Source organism: Cotesia typhae, unplaced genomic scaffold (genome assembly GCF_013202065.1).
Source record: "Cotesia typhae breed Kobodo isofemale line unplaced genomic scaffold, CoteBio_Ctyphae contig_28, whole genome shotgun sequence".
NCBI lineage: Eukaryota > Metazoa > Arthropoda > Insecta > Hymenoptera > Braconidae > Cotesia > Cotesia typhae.
This window is the reverse complement of record NW_027423736.1, coordinates 592,672-609,270: the sequence shown is the minus strand read 5'-3', so window position 1 is coordinate 609,270 and position 16,599 is coordinate 592,672. Positions and strand designations below refer to the sequence as shown.

The 16,599-nt window shown below is 29.5% G+C and overlaps 2 protein-coding genes across 4 annotated transcripts; both read left to right on the top strand.

Moving 5' to 3' along the window:
- The first annotated feature begins 4,078 nt into the window (after positions 1 to 4,078).
- Positions 4,079 to 16,488, top strand: LOC141525898 (uncharacterized). Its single transcript, XM_074240594.1, has 3 exons — positions 4,079 to 6,017; positions 15,782 to 16,163; positions 16,242 to 16,488. The coding sequence occupies exons 1-3, from the start codon at positions 4,279 to 4,281 to the stop codon at positions 16,362 to 16,364; spliced, it is 2,244 nt and encodes a 747-aa protein (XP_074096695.1). The 5' UTR covers positions 4,079 to 4,278; the 3' UTR covers positions 16,365 to 16,488.
- LOC141525900 (uncharacterized) lies at positions 11,426 to 15,148 on the top strand. 3 transcript variants are annotated; one of them, XM_074240599.1, is made up of 3 exons: positions 12,859 to 12,984; positions 13,067 to 13,277; positions 13,640 to 15,148. In XM_074240599.1, exons 1-3 carry the CDS (start codon positions 12,963 to 12,965, stop codon positions 13,641 to 13,643), a joined length of 237 nt encoding a protein of 78 aa, XP_074096700.1. In that variant the 5' UTR covers positions 12,859 to 12,962; the 3' UTR covers positions 13,644 to 15,148. The 3 variants fall into 3 exon arrangements, with proteins under 3 accessions (XP_074096699.1, XP_074096700.1, XP_074096701.1); XM_074240600.1 differs by having other exon boundaries at positions 12,883 to 12,984; positions 13,085 to 13,277; XM_074240598.1 differs by having other exon boundaries at positions 11,426 to 13,277.
- Positions 16,489 to 16,599: the final 111 nt, after the last annotated feature.

Below are 16,599 nucleotides of genomic sequence, written 5' to 3'. Positions count from 1 at the left end.
CGGGTTGAAATTCGTTCGAAAAAATTTGGGGTACTCAATGACGCGCGCCAAGTACGATAAAAAATTTTTTCCTTAATTTTTAAATTTTCAATAAATTTTTTTCAATTTTTTCAACATTATGACGGTTTCTTGGTATTTTTTTGTATTTAACTTTTTTTTGTATAGAATGAAAATTATTGTAACGAGTCTTATTTTTTTTGCAAAGTGCAGATGTTATTGAGATGAGTTTTATGAACGTGGACTTGGCGCAATTTTTTACAGTGAAACTGTTTTTGTTCGGATTTCATATCTTTTTGTTAAGTGTAATTTTTTGCTCGCCTCTTAATTTTAAAATTGAACTTTTCCCGCGCAAAATTAGAAATATGTAAATAAATTAATTAATGCAGGTAAAGCTATTATCATATAAAAGGTTATTTTTTCGTTAATTTTGAAAATCAAATCCTAACAAAAAAATTAAAATTCTGTTTCTCTCATAGTAGCTAGTAGCATTAAAAGACTTAACGTGACTGATCCGCGTAAACTCCGCGGTTAAAAGCGATTAACTATCTTATTAATAGGGATTTTACATTTTTATTTATATACAGTAAAAATTTTAACATTTTTTTGAATTAAAAAAGTTGTTGATTGGGATTTAATACTCTAATACACATTAATTTAATAATAACAATAATTCATTCAGTAATAATAATGATAATAATATTTTTAACCTCAATTTGGTATTACCGATATAATTAATTTCATTCTCATAATTTTTATTATTAGTGTTATTGTTATTATGACATTGTTGTAAGTAAATGACACAATACACCATGCTCATAATTGTAAGACTTTTCACCTAAATCCACTTGATTGGATAACAATGCAACCTATCGGCAACGACCACAAAATCATAGAATGGTACACTATCCAATGGGAATAACCTCTGATTATGATTGTTCATGTACAAAAACCTTTGTTCCAACTTTAAATTGTTTATTTCTTGTTTAATTAACATTTTTAATAAGCTGAATATTTGTATTCTAAATATTTGCACTGCGCATGCGTCAACTTTACGTTTAGACTTTCAGCGCGGACTTTTGAAAATTATATTGACCAGCACAGTGATTAGAGTAAGTGTATTTTTCTTGTAATTTCAATTATAGAGGTCACAGGACAAAAGGGCAACGTGTAGTTTTTAATAATTTTATAATAAGTTTTATTTTAATAAAGTATTGAATTTTTTGTTAATTGTTATGGATTTTTTTTTTTTTTTTTTTTTTTTTTTTAATACTTCGTAGTATTCATGAAAATAGAATTGATGAAAATAAAAAAAAAATGTACATGCATTGATTAACAATTCTCTCGATATTTTTAAAAAATTTAGAATGAAATGAATATTTATTAGTTATTTATTTATTTACTTAATGACATTGATATTGGCTGACGTCTAACAATTTTTTTTTAATTATTTGAATTAATTAAATAGTAATTCCTAAAAAATTACACTCGTAAACTTTTTAATTTTTTACACATGAGATGTGCTTGTCACTATAATTTTCAAATGACCGCGCTAAAAGTCTATACGTAAAGTTGACGCATGCGCAGTGCAAATATTTAGAATGCATACATAAAGCTAATTAAAAATGTTAATTAAACAACAAATAAAAAATGTGAAGTAGGAACAAATGTTAAATATACATGAACAATCAAAAATAGAGGCTTGATGAACCAAATTGCTACCAAAATATTAAAAAATGCGACAGGGGGGCTAACTTAAAGGTACATTATTAATAAATTTTCTTTAAAATGAATAAATGGAGAACTAACAAATGTTGATATTAAACAATAAAGAACAAACGACGAGCTAACGACGTGATGAAAAAAAATCAAAAATTAATTAAAAAAAAAAATTGTGGGGTGGTAACTTTAGTGAGCTATCCCGTTGAATCTACAGTTTATGTAGAAAGAACCAGTGCACCGTGGCGAGTGTAGATCCAAGCTGCGAAATATCTTTTTTTAACTGTAGTTTCCCATCTATCGGAGGATTACTATGCATTCTCGAATTATTTAGTCTGTGGCAGATCACTTTGCCCATCGAAAAAAAGTCAGGATCGAAATTTTTGCGTTGCTATAGTTTGTGCTGATTAAATTTAATAATATTAAGCAGATTAATTGTTATAATTGCATATAATCAATTAATATCAAGAAAATAAGGTATGAACTACCGTTATAATACTAATTTAAGGAAAAAAAGGACCGTAGAATTAAAAATAAATTTGCAACCTCTATCTAAAAAACGCGATGCTTACAGTAAACACAGTCGGTAGTCTGGCGCTCCGTTTACAACGGGATTTTTGAACGGACCTTGGCGCCAGATTCTACCGAATCTGTGAATAGTTCCTCCCTGTTTTACCTACTTTTTTTTTTCGGCGAAACTGTCCCGACCCGTAATAATCTTTTCCTGCTTATCAACATAACTCACAACTATCGGTAGTAAAGTTTACTATTTTGTCGATTAAGCACTTAGTTTCACAAGAGTACTCCCTGATAGCCACCTTACCTATAACTTACTGTCAATCTACGTCCGCAATTTGAAGCAAACTTGACGGAAAGAGTTGGCAAAGCGAGCGATTACCTATTAGTTACCTATAACTTACTCTGCAAATAGACGTCAAAACTTGCTGTACAAGTATTTCAGTCAAATTGTAGTAAAGTTGAAAGGAAATTTAACTACAAATTTGATTGTTAACTTGTATTCAAGTTGCGGCCGTAGATTTCCGTCAATTTGCTTACAACTGTTGTTGAAAGAAGAATTACCGCCAACTTGATGTATAAATTAACCGTAACTGCTGGAAGTCAACACTTACTGAGAAAGCGCTGGCTATCAGGGCTGTTTCGAAGAATGATCACATTCCTCACTCTGCACTCAAGTGACTTTGACTTCATTTATAATTACAGTTAGTCTAATCAACTAATCAAACGAATTTAATTTTTTTTCGATCATTTCATTTTTCTTTTTTAGACATTTTTCAAGTTTTTTTAAGATCAAATACATCTATATTTCCTTACTTTGTGCATATTCCACGGAAAATATGTCACTCACTTTAACAGTGTATTGCGATAACACTGAAACTTCTTTATATCATATTCGCAATATCAATTCTTTAAAAAAGTGTAAACCAATAGGACTGAAACATTTTTTTCAGTGTATTATTTGTTCTTTCACATCTATTTTGTTTCCTAATTCCAGTGGAATGAGCGCTTTGAGCGTGAATTTTTGAATTTTATTTTAAATAAGTCATTAAAGTAATTAAAAATTATTTTTTTTTCATTTATCATAACTTTTTTTATGTGATTAATATCATTTGTATTAATTTTATTATATTACAATAATAATTTGACTGTTATTGAGCGAGTCGTCTTGTTAATAACAACCTTGACGGTTCCTGTAGCTGTTTGTCGCGTATAGAATCGTCATACCAGTGAACTTCAAAAATAACGGGCCCCGAAACCCGAGTCAATGGCAAACAAGTTAATCTATTCAACGGATCATATGCCTTAGTACTTTCTTACTATAATGGCTGCCATAATCTATGTACAGTTGATTGTATTGGATTGGCTATGGATCGGTCCATAAGTTCGATCATGCTTTTATTATTAATTCGGTTATAGCAGTGACAGTTTTACTACTGAATTTGGCTCGTAAAAAAAAAAATCCAGTTATTTTCGAATTATATACGTGAAATAAAATAAAAGAGCGTCACATGCTCATGGTAAATGCTTTGATCGTTTATTCAAGTTTTAGTGGTATTGTGTGAAAATTCAACAGTTTTGTATTCATGAACTTTATTAATTCAATAAAATTTTATTCATCTTATTATTGTATCTTCATGAATGTAATTATTTTTTGGCTGATAATCTCTTATTACATCAAACAGTGAAATAAACAAAAAACATACGTATACTTAATTTAGCTTTTTTAGTTGCCGATATTTTTTAACAGTATCAGTGATAAAATGTAGTCGTTAGTTGAACTGAATTATAATATGAATAGCACAACTTTCTTATAGAAAGTGTAAAAGTGAGTAATTTTTAAAATACCAAAGTTTTTAATTGTTTCATTAAACGAAAAATATGTTATAGCGAATGAATAATTAATAAGTGGGACATGTGTGAGTTTTGATTTTTGATTTGAAAATTTGTATGGACTTTTAAATTACATGAAATAAAATCAATTTCCAATACTTGAGTATTGGATTAATAAAAAGTGTGTCCTAAAACAATTATGAGCATTGAAAAATGACTGTAGAGGTTTCAAAAGCATCTTGGTACTCCAAAATATACAGTTATCTACAAAATCGAAATCGTATCGAACCTGCAAAATCAAAATTACCAGATTGTGATTTTTTCACCGTAGGACCTCGACGTACACTTCGAATATTGAAACCAACACAAAAAGCTAGTGAATCCGATAATTTATCTATATATAACTCAGAATCTATAAATGAAAAGTTCATTTCGAATTGGATAGAAAGACCTCATTCATTTCATAGCTGTAGATGCACGTTTTATAAGTTTTATACTCGGAATAATATTAATGAGCAAAATTCTTTTAAATTAAATCAAACTAAAACTCGTTTCAAACAAAATGATGATAAAGAAAAAACGAGTAAATTTAAAATTAATGTTTCCAAAGATTTAAATCATTTCGATAGATCAGTGAAATCAAAAGCAAATAATAAAATTATTGAAAAAATTGAACTTAGGAATTACTTTAAAGATCGCTTAAATATTGAAACTTTGGCTATTAAAAGTAAAATTATTAGAGATTTAGAAAGATCTATTGATCTTATTTTGGGAAATGTTCTTAATCATACAATTAACGTTGTAAGTTCTTGTGAAAGAACAATAGATAATATACACTATTTAAGCGATAAAAATGAATCTACTAGTTCAAAACGAAATAAATCGATAATCAATGATGCGCCCACAAGTATTCCTTTAGACATAAAATTTGACTTTTCCAGTGATGATTATAGCAGTAGTAGATATTGTGTTGCAAGTATTGACAAATCTGACTTTGGTGGCTATGTAAATCAAGCATTTGCTCCATGTATAAGTGATCCTGATAAGTTAGACTTTTATTTAAAAGAACCAATTAATAAAAAAGATTTCGACATGATAGATTACCTGGATTCTGGTATTAATAGCGTTGAAACAATGGAAGTTTCAATGGAATCAGATTTCAATGTAGAAAACTCTTTTACGCAAATGATCGAAGATAAGTTTAATCACATGTTAGAATCTTCGAATTTAAATGATGACAATACTGCAGATATAGCTACACAGCTTCAGAAAAATACAGATTGTATTGGTTTCGTCCAAGAAGAAAATAGTAGTGAAATAATTACAGAGAAAGAAACTACAGAATTTACAATAAATTTAATTGAAAATTTTGAAGAAATCGTGTACTCTGATTTTACTTCATTAGTTGCTAAAAATATGATTGATGAAAAGAGACTAATTTTTGATATTGATTCTCATGACAAACCATCATTACAAAAAAACGATAAAATTGAAAAATTTCATTCAACAGTTACTTTGAATGAAAATGTTACTTCAAAATTTGATGATACTAGTAAATGTAGTGACAATAAAAAAACAAGTAAACTAAAATTAAAACAAAAACTCGAGGAATCGAAAAATGGTGAAAAAGAAAAAAATGTTGAAGAACTTATTCAAAGCTGCAAAGAATCTTTAACGGAATTAACTATTTCAAAAAAAATTCGAAAACCTACAATAGTATTTCTTCATGGATTTGGATCCTCTGCCGAAATCTTTGAAAATCAACTTCAATATTTTTCAATGATGGGTTATCCGTGCATAGCTCCGGATTTATTGGGTCATGGTATGAGTTCTGTTCCTGATAAAAAGTGCGATTATCATTTTGATAAGCTACTCAATGACTTGGAAGAAGTTCTTTATCATTATGCTTTTAAATTTGGGCAAAAATGTGTCTTAGTTGCTCATAACTACGGGTAATATGGAATTTTTATTTTTTTCTATTAATTGTATAACAATAATAACAACTTTTTTTGTAACGCCGAATTATAAAAAATAGTCGATGTCTTACCCACATTATCATTAATTAATATATAATAAAAAAATAACAAAAATTTTATTTAATCGATTTAAGAACTTAAGCGCCCGTGAAAAAATATTCTGATCACTGGATATGTCCTGATATAGCCATATCAAAATTTTTTATATAATCATATCAGGCCTGATTTGATCTGATATGTCCATGTATAATTATTGATAAATCCTGATATGACCTCCCGCATGGAGAAATATATATGTCACATATATAATATATATGCCGCATATATTTACGCAAAGAAAAAAAAATATTTAAAAAATTTTTTTACTCAAATCAAGAAGGTGAAATTCTTCAAAATTATTTACTTGATTCAAAAGAAATTTTTTTCTATGTATATCTAGACAATTATATGCGCGCATATATGTTAATATATCTGTGGACATATATATTTATAAATGCGAGCGTACATGTAGACATATATTCTATTATTTATGTCGGAATATAAGTTTGCATATATTTAGCGCAAAAAAAAAAATAAATGAGAAAATATATATACTAGGGTATGCCAAAATGTAACTTCCGTGAAGAACCTTTTAAAATTGGAATTTTGAGTTCCGCTTTTAACTGAGGATGTGTTTGGGCAATTCCTGAGATATTTTAAGGTGAGACGATAAATTTGATTTTTATAGAATTTTTTAACAGAAGCTTAGTTTGAACATTTCCACTGAAAATTCAAAATTTGGCCGGAAGTGCCTAATTGAATCTCCTGTTAAAAGTTCTGTGAAAATCAAATAAATCCTCTTACCCCGAAATATTTCAGGAAATGCCTAAACACAGCTGCTGTTAAAAGCGGAATTCAAAATTCCAATTTTAAAAGGTTCTTCACGGAAATTACATTTTGGCACACCCTAATATATACACATATATTTCTCACATATATACTTTTTCATGCGGACTGATATGACCTGGTATAAAAATTGGCCATATCAGGCCTGATATAGCTTGATCAGGCTTGGTATGGCTTGGTCTGGCCTGATATGATTTGATTGAGGCTGATATAATTTGATATAGCGATATATAATTTGTTGATATATTCTGATATGGCCTGATATAATTTGATCCACCCGTTTCTAATTTTTTGATATGTTCTGATATGGTTTTATCAGTCCGGATCTGACTTAATAGTATCAAATATGGCCAAATCTGAGTGATAATTCTGTTATTGGGTCACTAGTTTTTTTAAGTCTAAGAATCGGCAAATTTACATTTCTCATTTTTTTTTTAATTAATACATTTCACAAAATTTTTTTTTAATAAAGAAATTGATAGTTTAGAATTTTTACTTTCAAAATTAATTTTTTTGTTAATAGTAATTTAAGTGAAAAAATAGATTAATTTTTTGAATTATTCAAAAGTTTGAAGAAACTTAAAAAAAAATTAATAATTCCTGTTGTCGTAGAATCAATCGGTTACCATTTTTCATCTGATTTAAAATTAAAAAAAAAAGTAAAATTTTTAACTTCCCGCTAAGAAAATTGAAAATTTTCAAAAATCGGGAAGTTATTGGTTTCACCCCGTTTTTCGAAAATCGAGTTCTCATCAGATCTTTACTTTTTGAGATCCTAGGAAGCTTCCCTGAATGTTTTCGCGATAATGTCCGTATGTCTGTATGTGTGCGTGTGTGTGCGCGCGCGCGCGCGCGTGTGTGTGTGTGTGTAACCCTTTGATAACTTTTGAACGGTTAAACCGATTTCATCGCGGTTATTGCCATTCGAAAGGGCTTCACTAAACTTAGATTCCCTGAAAATTTGAACCAATTCGGACCGATAGATTTTGAGAAATTTAGAGAAATCTAAAAACAAATAGGGAAAAAGTTTTTTTCAGGAGTGGTTTTTTTGGAATAACTTTTAAACGGCTGTACCAATCGATTCCAAAAACATATCAGCTCTCAACCTTAAAAAACCACGTCGATTGCCGCCAATCCGGTTAAAATCGGTTAATTTGTTCAAGAGATATCGTGAACGAAAAAAAACCAAAAAAAGTGTTTTTTTCACATAACTTCGATATTTCTTTTCGGATCGTTTTTGGTGAAATAGAATAATTTTTAGAGCTCATGAAACTGCGTCGATTGCAGCCAAGAACGTAAAAATCAGTTGATTGGTTCGAGAGATATCCTCGACGAAATATTTGGATACAAGGATTTTTTCAACATTACTCCGACATTTTTTGGAATAACTTTCAAACAGATTGACCGATCGATTCCAAAAACTAATCAACTCTTAACATCAAAAAATCACGTCGATCGCCGTCGGTCCGGTCAAAATTAGTTCATTCATTCGTGAGTTATCGTTGACGAAAGAAAACCGAAAAAAGTGTTTTTCCAGAATTACTCCGAAATTCTTGGTTCTATCAAACTAAACTTACAGATTCTTTATAGAGCTTAAAAAATTGCGCCGAATGCAACCAACCGCGTAAAAATTAATTCATTTATTCAAACGTTACTGCAGTTTGAAAATTTGAAAAATTATCTCTCTAAGCTCAGGGAGCTTAAAATAACACATAAATTGTATTTTTGAGTTCGAAGAGCTCAAAAACATCATTCGTGCAGTTTTAAGGGGTTAGGGGTAGTCAGAATTTTCAAAAAATCGATTTTTTTTTGCATTTTCTTAAAGTATAATATTTTAAAAATATTGTGTGAAAATTTGAAGTGAATCCGACAAATTCCTTTCGAGTTATTTAACAATGACCAAAGGACACTCGGGTGCTACGTGGCATTCGAGAGCAGGTAGCTAGAAACAGCTGCAAGCAACCGACCTTTCGGGTTTCATTGTCATGAATATCTCCCCATTTTAATGTATGTATAATTTATACATATATATATATATATAATATATATATATATATATATATATATATATATATATATATATATATATATATATATATATATATATTAGGTGGGTCAAAAAAATCGAATAATTTATTTTTGACTTTATACTCTGAAAAATAGGTTCGTAGACACCTAAAAAGAATTCTCTCCAAGTATAAGCTCTTAATTATAACGGGAAGGTCCTCCGCTTTGCGGGTTTCTATTTTTCGAATAATCAGTTAAAAAAATTTATATCTCGCTTCCAACTGCTTGGAAAAATATTCCGTGGCATAGATTTTGTGAGAAATTGAATGCTTTACAAAAAAGGTCTCTTATGACTTTTTCAAAAACTCAACCGATTAAAAGATATTCGTAGTTGAAGTTTGGCTATTTTAAGGAAAATATTCGTTTTTATTATGAATTTTATAAGTCGATGAAAAAAATTATTTCGGATTGCGGAACTCATGATTTTGTAGGAAATTTACTGCTCTACAAAAATGGTCTCTTATGATTTTTGATTAAGTGAAGCCGTTACGAGATATTCATCGTCAAACATTAACGAATATCAATATTTCCAGTTTTTGATCAATAATTCGATAAATTTTAATTTAAACTATGAGTTTCAGGAAAATTTACATAAATTTGAGTTTCGATCGATAAAGAAATGTTATAAACAATTTTTTTAATATTGTTTTCAGTCTTGAGCTTGTTTGATTGCATTAAAACAAGAAATTAGAGCATTTTTTTCGACATATAGCCAATGATTAGTTTAATTTGAAGTGAATGACATATTTATTTGTCAAATTTAATATGAAAAGTATTGAATCAAGTGAGAAACAACCAGTATTTAACTTTTTTATAGATAAATTTTTTATTGAATTATCAATTGCAATATAATTGTCTATATTTTTAACATAACAGTACGCTATTACTATAAATAATTTCTTTTATTACAATTTGGGAATGTTTTTGATGTTCTTTGACAACTTGCAATAAGTACTGGAATTGTTCTTCATTTTTGTCAAGCATTGATTATATTCACTGACTAATGCAACAGCTCGCTCTGCTGAATCATTGACAACTTTTAGTTGTTGAAAGTATTCTTTATTTTCGAGATAACTCTCATTAGTAGGCCATAATTCAACATCGACATCAAGAAAGTCATACGGTAGATCGAAGATTTTGAAAAGATTTAATGACTTTTTAGACACAAAGTCACTCAGAGTTCTCTGCGCCAATGAATTCAAATCTTTTTAGCAATTACAAATCTTTTAGCTTTAGAATCTGTACCTTCACGAGTATTAACAGCTTCAACAATACTTTTTTTACTTCTAATGGAACGCCATCGTCAAACAGTGATAAAATGGCAAGTTCATCGCTCAAATACCATAAGTGCGAAATCATTTTTTCACACGTAGCTGAAGAAATCAAAGGATTGATATGTTTGTACTCCAATAAATTTTTCATAAACTGCAAGTCATGATAAGCAGCAGTTGTTGCAGAAGTTGATGAAAACCAAGCTTTTAAATACAATGTGACTATAAAAATACAGAAATGACGAAGACCATGCAATTCTTTCTGAGAGAGTTTGAATTCATCTCTGAATAGATACATTTTCAAACTATAAATGGCCTTAGCCATCCATCTAGCATGATGAACAGCACCAGGACGTTTGAAAGAAATCTTTTCTTGAGGCATTTCTCCAAGGAAAATCAATGATAATTCCAATAATTCTTTATCTAACTTATTATAACATTTCTTTATCGATCGAAACTCAAATTTATGTAAATTTTCCTGAAACTCATAGTTTAAATTAAAATTTATCGAATTATTGATCAAAAACTGGAAATATTGATATTCGTTAATGTTTGACGATGAATATCTCGTAACGGCTTCACTTAATCAAAAAATCATAAGAGACCATTTTTGTAGAGCAGTAAATTTCCTACAAAATCATGAGTTCCGCAATCCGAAATAATTTTTTTCATCGACTTATAAAATTCATAATAAAAACGAATATTTTCCTTAAAATAGCCAAACTTCAACTATGAATATCTTTTAATCGGTTGAGTTTTTGAAAAAGTCATAAGAGACCTTTTTGTAAAGCATTCAATTTCTCACAAAATCTATGCCACGGAATATTTTTCCAAGCAGTTGGAAGCGAGATATAAATTTTTTTATCTGATTATTCGAAAAAAATAGAAACCCGCAAAGCGGAGGACCTTCCCGTTATAATTAAGAGCTTATACTTGGAGAGAATTCTTTTTAGGTGTCTACGAACCTATTTTTCAGAGTATAAAGTCAAAAATAAATTATTCGATTTTTTTGACCCACCCAATATATATATATATATATATATATATATATATATATATATATATATATATATATATATATATATATATATATATATATATATATATATATATATATAAATCCTTCTACATATATTCACAATTTGTAGGTAGTACAAGAACTGAAAAATAATTTTTGGTTGCCAGTATACCTGTAGTCGTTGCACTGATCAGTCGATAGTTTTGTGATAAATTATTTCTCAAGTGAATTAAATTATTAACCATGGGACGTGATTCTAGAAAGGTTTCAAGAGAACTTCGGAGTTCTGAAAAAATTAATGTCGCGTTCAGTCAAAAGAAAGAATGTTTTTAATCCGAAAACAGCCGAACGTGATGAAAGTATTCAGAGTACATCTTCTAAAAAATTAAAACAAAACACTGAAGATGATGTACCTGAAGACAGCAGTACTGAATTTCGAATAATAAATTTTATTCAGGTATTCACTGCAATTTCTGCTCTTATAAAATGTAAAAAATGTGATGGAAATGTAGTGTTTCAAACAGCAAGTACACGTGGGCTGGGATTCAAAATTGTAGTTGCATGTAATAACTGTGGAAATGAATATATTCCTTCCTTCCTGTTCTTTCGTTGGGCATTCTTATGAAATAAACAGACGTTTCATTTTTGTAATGAGAATACTAGGAATAGGATACGAAGGATTGTGCAAGTTTTGCGGCCTGATGGACATGCCGTCTTTTTTAGATAAATCTACGCATACAATTTTACTGAAACAGATTTTGAATTGTAGTAAAACCGTCGCAGAAACCTTCATGACGAAAGCTGTGAATGAAGAAAAGCAAGCAATGCCAACAACTGAAAATGAAGATATAAATCATCTAACTGTATCGGGAGATGGAACCTGGCAACAACGGGGATATACATCGTCATTTGGAGTTTCTTCTATAATTGGCTATTTTACTGGAAAGATTCTTGACATAAACATTAAAAGTGCATATTGTAAGCTATATGAGTATTGGAAAAAAAAACCAAATACTGTTGAGTTCTAGGAATGGTATCAATCGCACAAAGATGTGTGTTCTGCTAATCATAAAGGGTCTTCTGGGAAAATGGAGGTGGATGCGATGGTCGAAATGTTTTCGTATTCTGAAACTAAATATGGAGTTAAGTATGCCAACTATATTGGTATGGTGACTCCAAGACCTATTCAGAAATTATAAAATCAGATCCTTACAAAAATACAACTGTAAATAAAAAGGAATGTATAGGGCATGTCCAAAAGCGGATGGGGAGTCGATTACGTACGCTGAAGAGTAACCAAAAAGGTCTTGGTGGTCGAGGTAAGCTCACAGGAAAAGTAATAGACAAACTAACTGTGTACTATGGTTTAGCAATACGCCGGCATTGTGATTCTATTGAAAATATGAAATCTGCTATAATGGCAACCTTTTATCACTACGGCTCGAGTGATGAAAAACCGAATCATGATATGTGTTCAAAAGGCGAAGAATCTTGGTGCTCTTACCAGCGCGCTGAAGCAAGAGGAGAGCTTGATACCTATTCTCACGATTATTCTCCCTTACCTTCTGATGTTTTAAAAGCTATCAAGCCTATATACGAAGATCTTAGTAATGAAAATTTACTTTCAAGATGTATAGGTGGATTCAATCAGAATAATAATGAAAGCTTTAACCAACTAGTATGGAAAATATGCCCAAAAACGGTAAATACTAGTTATACTATCGTACAAATAGCTGCATACGTTGCTATGTGTATATTTAATGAGGGTATAAATTCATTATTAGTCTTGATGAATACACTAGGACTTAATTGTGGGCCTAATTCTCATCGGTATGTAGAAAGAATGGATGCTGCACGTATGAAAGTAGCAGATAAGCGCGCTAATGATAACACCCGAGAAGGTCGATTGCAACGTAGGCACCAGCAAATCGATATTTTGGAAGCTGCTATGACGGCTGAAGAGCTATTATATGGTCCAGGAATAGATGACTCAGTGTAAGTTATTAAATAATTCTTATAATTTGACATAAATCCATAGCAAAACTTTAAATGCGTTTTTCTCAAAACTATGTTTTCTGAACTGGTGATCACTGTAACTTAAAAACTGCTCTGTAGATTTCAATAAAATTTATTGTACTTTTGAAAAACATTAAAAACTCGTGCCTGATCGAAGGATTTTTTTTTTTGTCAAAAATTTCGATTTTTTTTTAACAATGAACTGTTGATTTTTTCCCGAAAATCTAGAAAAAAATTTCCTGAAGCCGCCATTTTGTTAATTTCGAAAAAAAAAAAAAGCTTCGATCAGGCACAAGATTATCTATTAATAAAACTAATTTTTCTTATCCGATTGATTTTAGATGAATCTCCAAGGACTTATGATGATCACCGCAAAGGACTTCGGGAGGAACGGGCTTTACAAAAACAGCGATAACTTTTTGAATTATTAATTTTTTTTTTTGAAATTTTCGTGAAGTCAAATCGAAACGTGTTCTAATAAAGCTATGTTTTTATTTTTGTCAAATAAAGTAATTAACTACAAAAAAAAAATTATTGAAAATCATCATTTTTTCAGGCCTCTGAGTACCCCTAACCCCTTAAGCACTTGATATAAAATTAGCGGGAAGTTACACGGATGGCCTTCAGGGTCTACCGTTTTTAAAATTTTTTTTTATCTTTTGAATATAATATGAAATTAATATTATTATTATTGTTCATGCAATATTATGCCAAATGGAAAAATCTTTTGTGTATGATTTACATATTCATCACGAAATGTAATTTTCAGTTATTTATTAATGTATTATTAGAATCATTTGAAAATTTTGGAAGAAATTCAAACAATCAATTAAAAATTTATAAATCTGATGACACATTCATTAGTTACAAAGACATCACCATGGAGCAATCACATGTTCCACACTGTCGAAACTAGTATTAAAAGTTTTCGGTAGAGGGCGCATGGCCGCGGAATTGTTCCTTTTCTAGATACTTGACTTTGAAGTGTTAAGTTCCAAGAAGAGTAGGATTTTTGTATTCTATTACAGAATGTATCTTTTTATGAATATAGTTGTGCAAACAACTATAATTAATTTACTATCAACGACGCATTAATGCCATTCATATTTTCTAAACAACAAAATAAAATCAGAAATGAAAAATTTTATCCATGCTTCAGGTTTGTCTACATCTCGATATGGCCATATCAGCCCTGATTAGGCCATATCAAGTCTGATATCATGGCTGATATGAACGGTCTATATCAGGTCTGATATAAGCAGTAATATTACAATTTATTGCAATCACTACTCTAGAAATTAAAAATATTTATTATACACGGAATATCACACAACAATGTATATAACTATATTTTAACGAATTTTCAATTCAATACTCCCACATTTGCATCATATCAATGAACAGCTCAGATTTTCATTTGACATTTTAATTAATTTTTGAAAAGAAATTTATTGTTTCATTTTAATGGAGGGAGGGGTGTTCTATTTTATGTAAGAAATAACAACAATTTTTAACGGTGACTTGAAATTTGTTTTATTTATATTATATACTACAAAGAGAAAATAGTGAATGGTTGACCTCAAAGGCCATTCCTAGAACTTTCTGCTATTATTGCATTCACATAGGTTCAAACACACATAGGTTCAATTATAATTAAGTGCTATAAATAGGACAATGGATGGTTATTTGAACGGCAATTCAAAAATTATTTCGATGAAGCTAATACTGAAATTTAGTGCGGCTTACACTGTAATCTGTAACTTAAATTCTATAAAACTAACGTTTAAATATGTAAAAAATAATTTATTTAGATGACATAACCCTTATAAAAAAAGAATTAAAAATGATCTCACATGTTATATGCCCATAAAATATAGTATTAAAAAGGATTTGAAGGATTAGAAAATATTCAAAATGATTAAAAATCAAATCATTTTGAATTCTTTCTAATTCTTTTTTTGAATGAGGGAAACTTCGAGCATTGACTATGTATGTAAGTAAGCGAATAACTTTATATAACATTAAAGAAATTCACGTAGCGTAATTAAAAGTCATAATTCTCTATAAATTTTCATCAACAGTCAACTTAATAGCTTTTTGGAGAAAAAATTCAAAGTGCGTGCCGTTATCTTGCTATTAAAATTCCATATTATTCGATTTGGTGTAAATTTTTCGTGAAAAAATTTTTAGGATCAATGTGGATGAATTCATAAAAATTGAGTAATTTGTCAAAGATAAATCAACCACAAAACACTTTATGATTAAATCTAATGAACTCTAAGATTTAAAAAAACGCTATAATTTGAAAGGTCATAATAATTTGTGGTTATGACCAAATATGACTCCGATAGTGATTTAATTACCTGACAAAATGTTATGACGCTAATTAAATTAAAATATGCTGATTAAAAATAAATTAAATTAAAAATGTTCTTCTATTTGACTTAATAATCACAGAAACGTAATACTATTGATGTTTTCAGATGTAGCTTAGCAACAGCTTTGGCAAATAAATATACACATGAAATTCATCGATTGGTTCTAATATCTGGGGGTGGACCAATACCTTTAGTATCGCCGACGAAAGAAGGTGCATATCATTGCTGTTTAAGGATAATTTTATCTCCACTTTTAATGTGTGGTTTCCGGCGAGATATATTATATGCAACAAGAGGTCGACAACATCCTTATTGTGGTTCAGAACAAGAAAATCAATGGCCTTTTCATATGAAATATGTTTTGGATGGTATGTCATGGCCTGAAGGCGATTATCTTTTTCACAGAAGAGTCTGCGTTCCTACACTGCTTATACATGGACTTAAAGACGACAAAGTATCACTTGTGCAAGAATGTCAAATGGAAAGAGTAAGTTAAAAATGTTAGTTTTTAAGAATAAATAATTGAAAATTTGCTTCCGTTAAAACCATAATTTTTGTATTTCAGACTATGCCGAAAGCTAATCTTGAAGCTATTTCAAGAGCTGGACACTTACCTATGATAGATACTCCGAATCAAGTTAATCACATGATACATTGTTTCATTAATTTACTAAGTAAAAAAACATGATACAATGAAGGAAAATAAATGAAAATCAATGTTTATTATAATTTATATTAAGCTTGTTACATTTTTATAATCGTTTAAACTAACAGTTGATAGGATTTACATAAAAAATAATTGGCAATTTAAATTATCATTTAACATTAATGTTTTTCCTAATTGATTAGATTAATTATTTCACAGTTGAGTATTTAAAAATAATTAATAGATTTTTAGGTATTGTAATATATTGACTGAGAAT

Bases quoted from the DNA above. Each gene is read 5' to 3' on its own strand.
- LOC141525898 (XM_074240594.1), top strand. From the start codon at position 4,279: ATGACTGTAGAGGTTTCAAAAGCATCTTGGTACTCCAAAATATACAGT. The intron at 6,018-15,781 runs GTAATATGGAAT...TGATGTTTTCAG, and splicing joins TTAGTTGCTCATAACTACGG to ATGTAGCTTAGCAACAGCTT. The intron at 16,164-16,241 runs GTAAGTTAAAAA...TTTGTATTTCAG, and splicing joins AAGAATGTCAAATGGAAAGA to ACTATGCCGAAAGCTAATCT.
- LOC141525900 (XM_074240598.1), top strand. From the start codon at position 12,547: ATGGGGAGTCGATTACGTACGCTGAAGAGTAACCAAAAAGGTCTTGGT.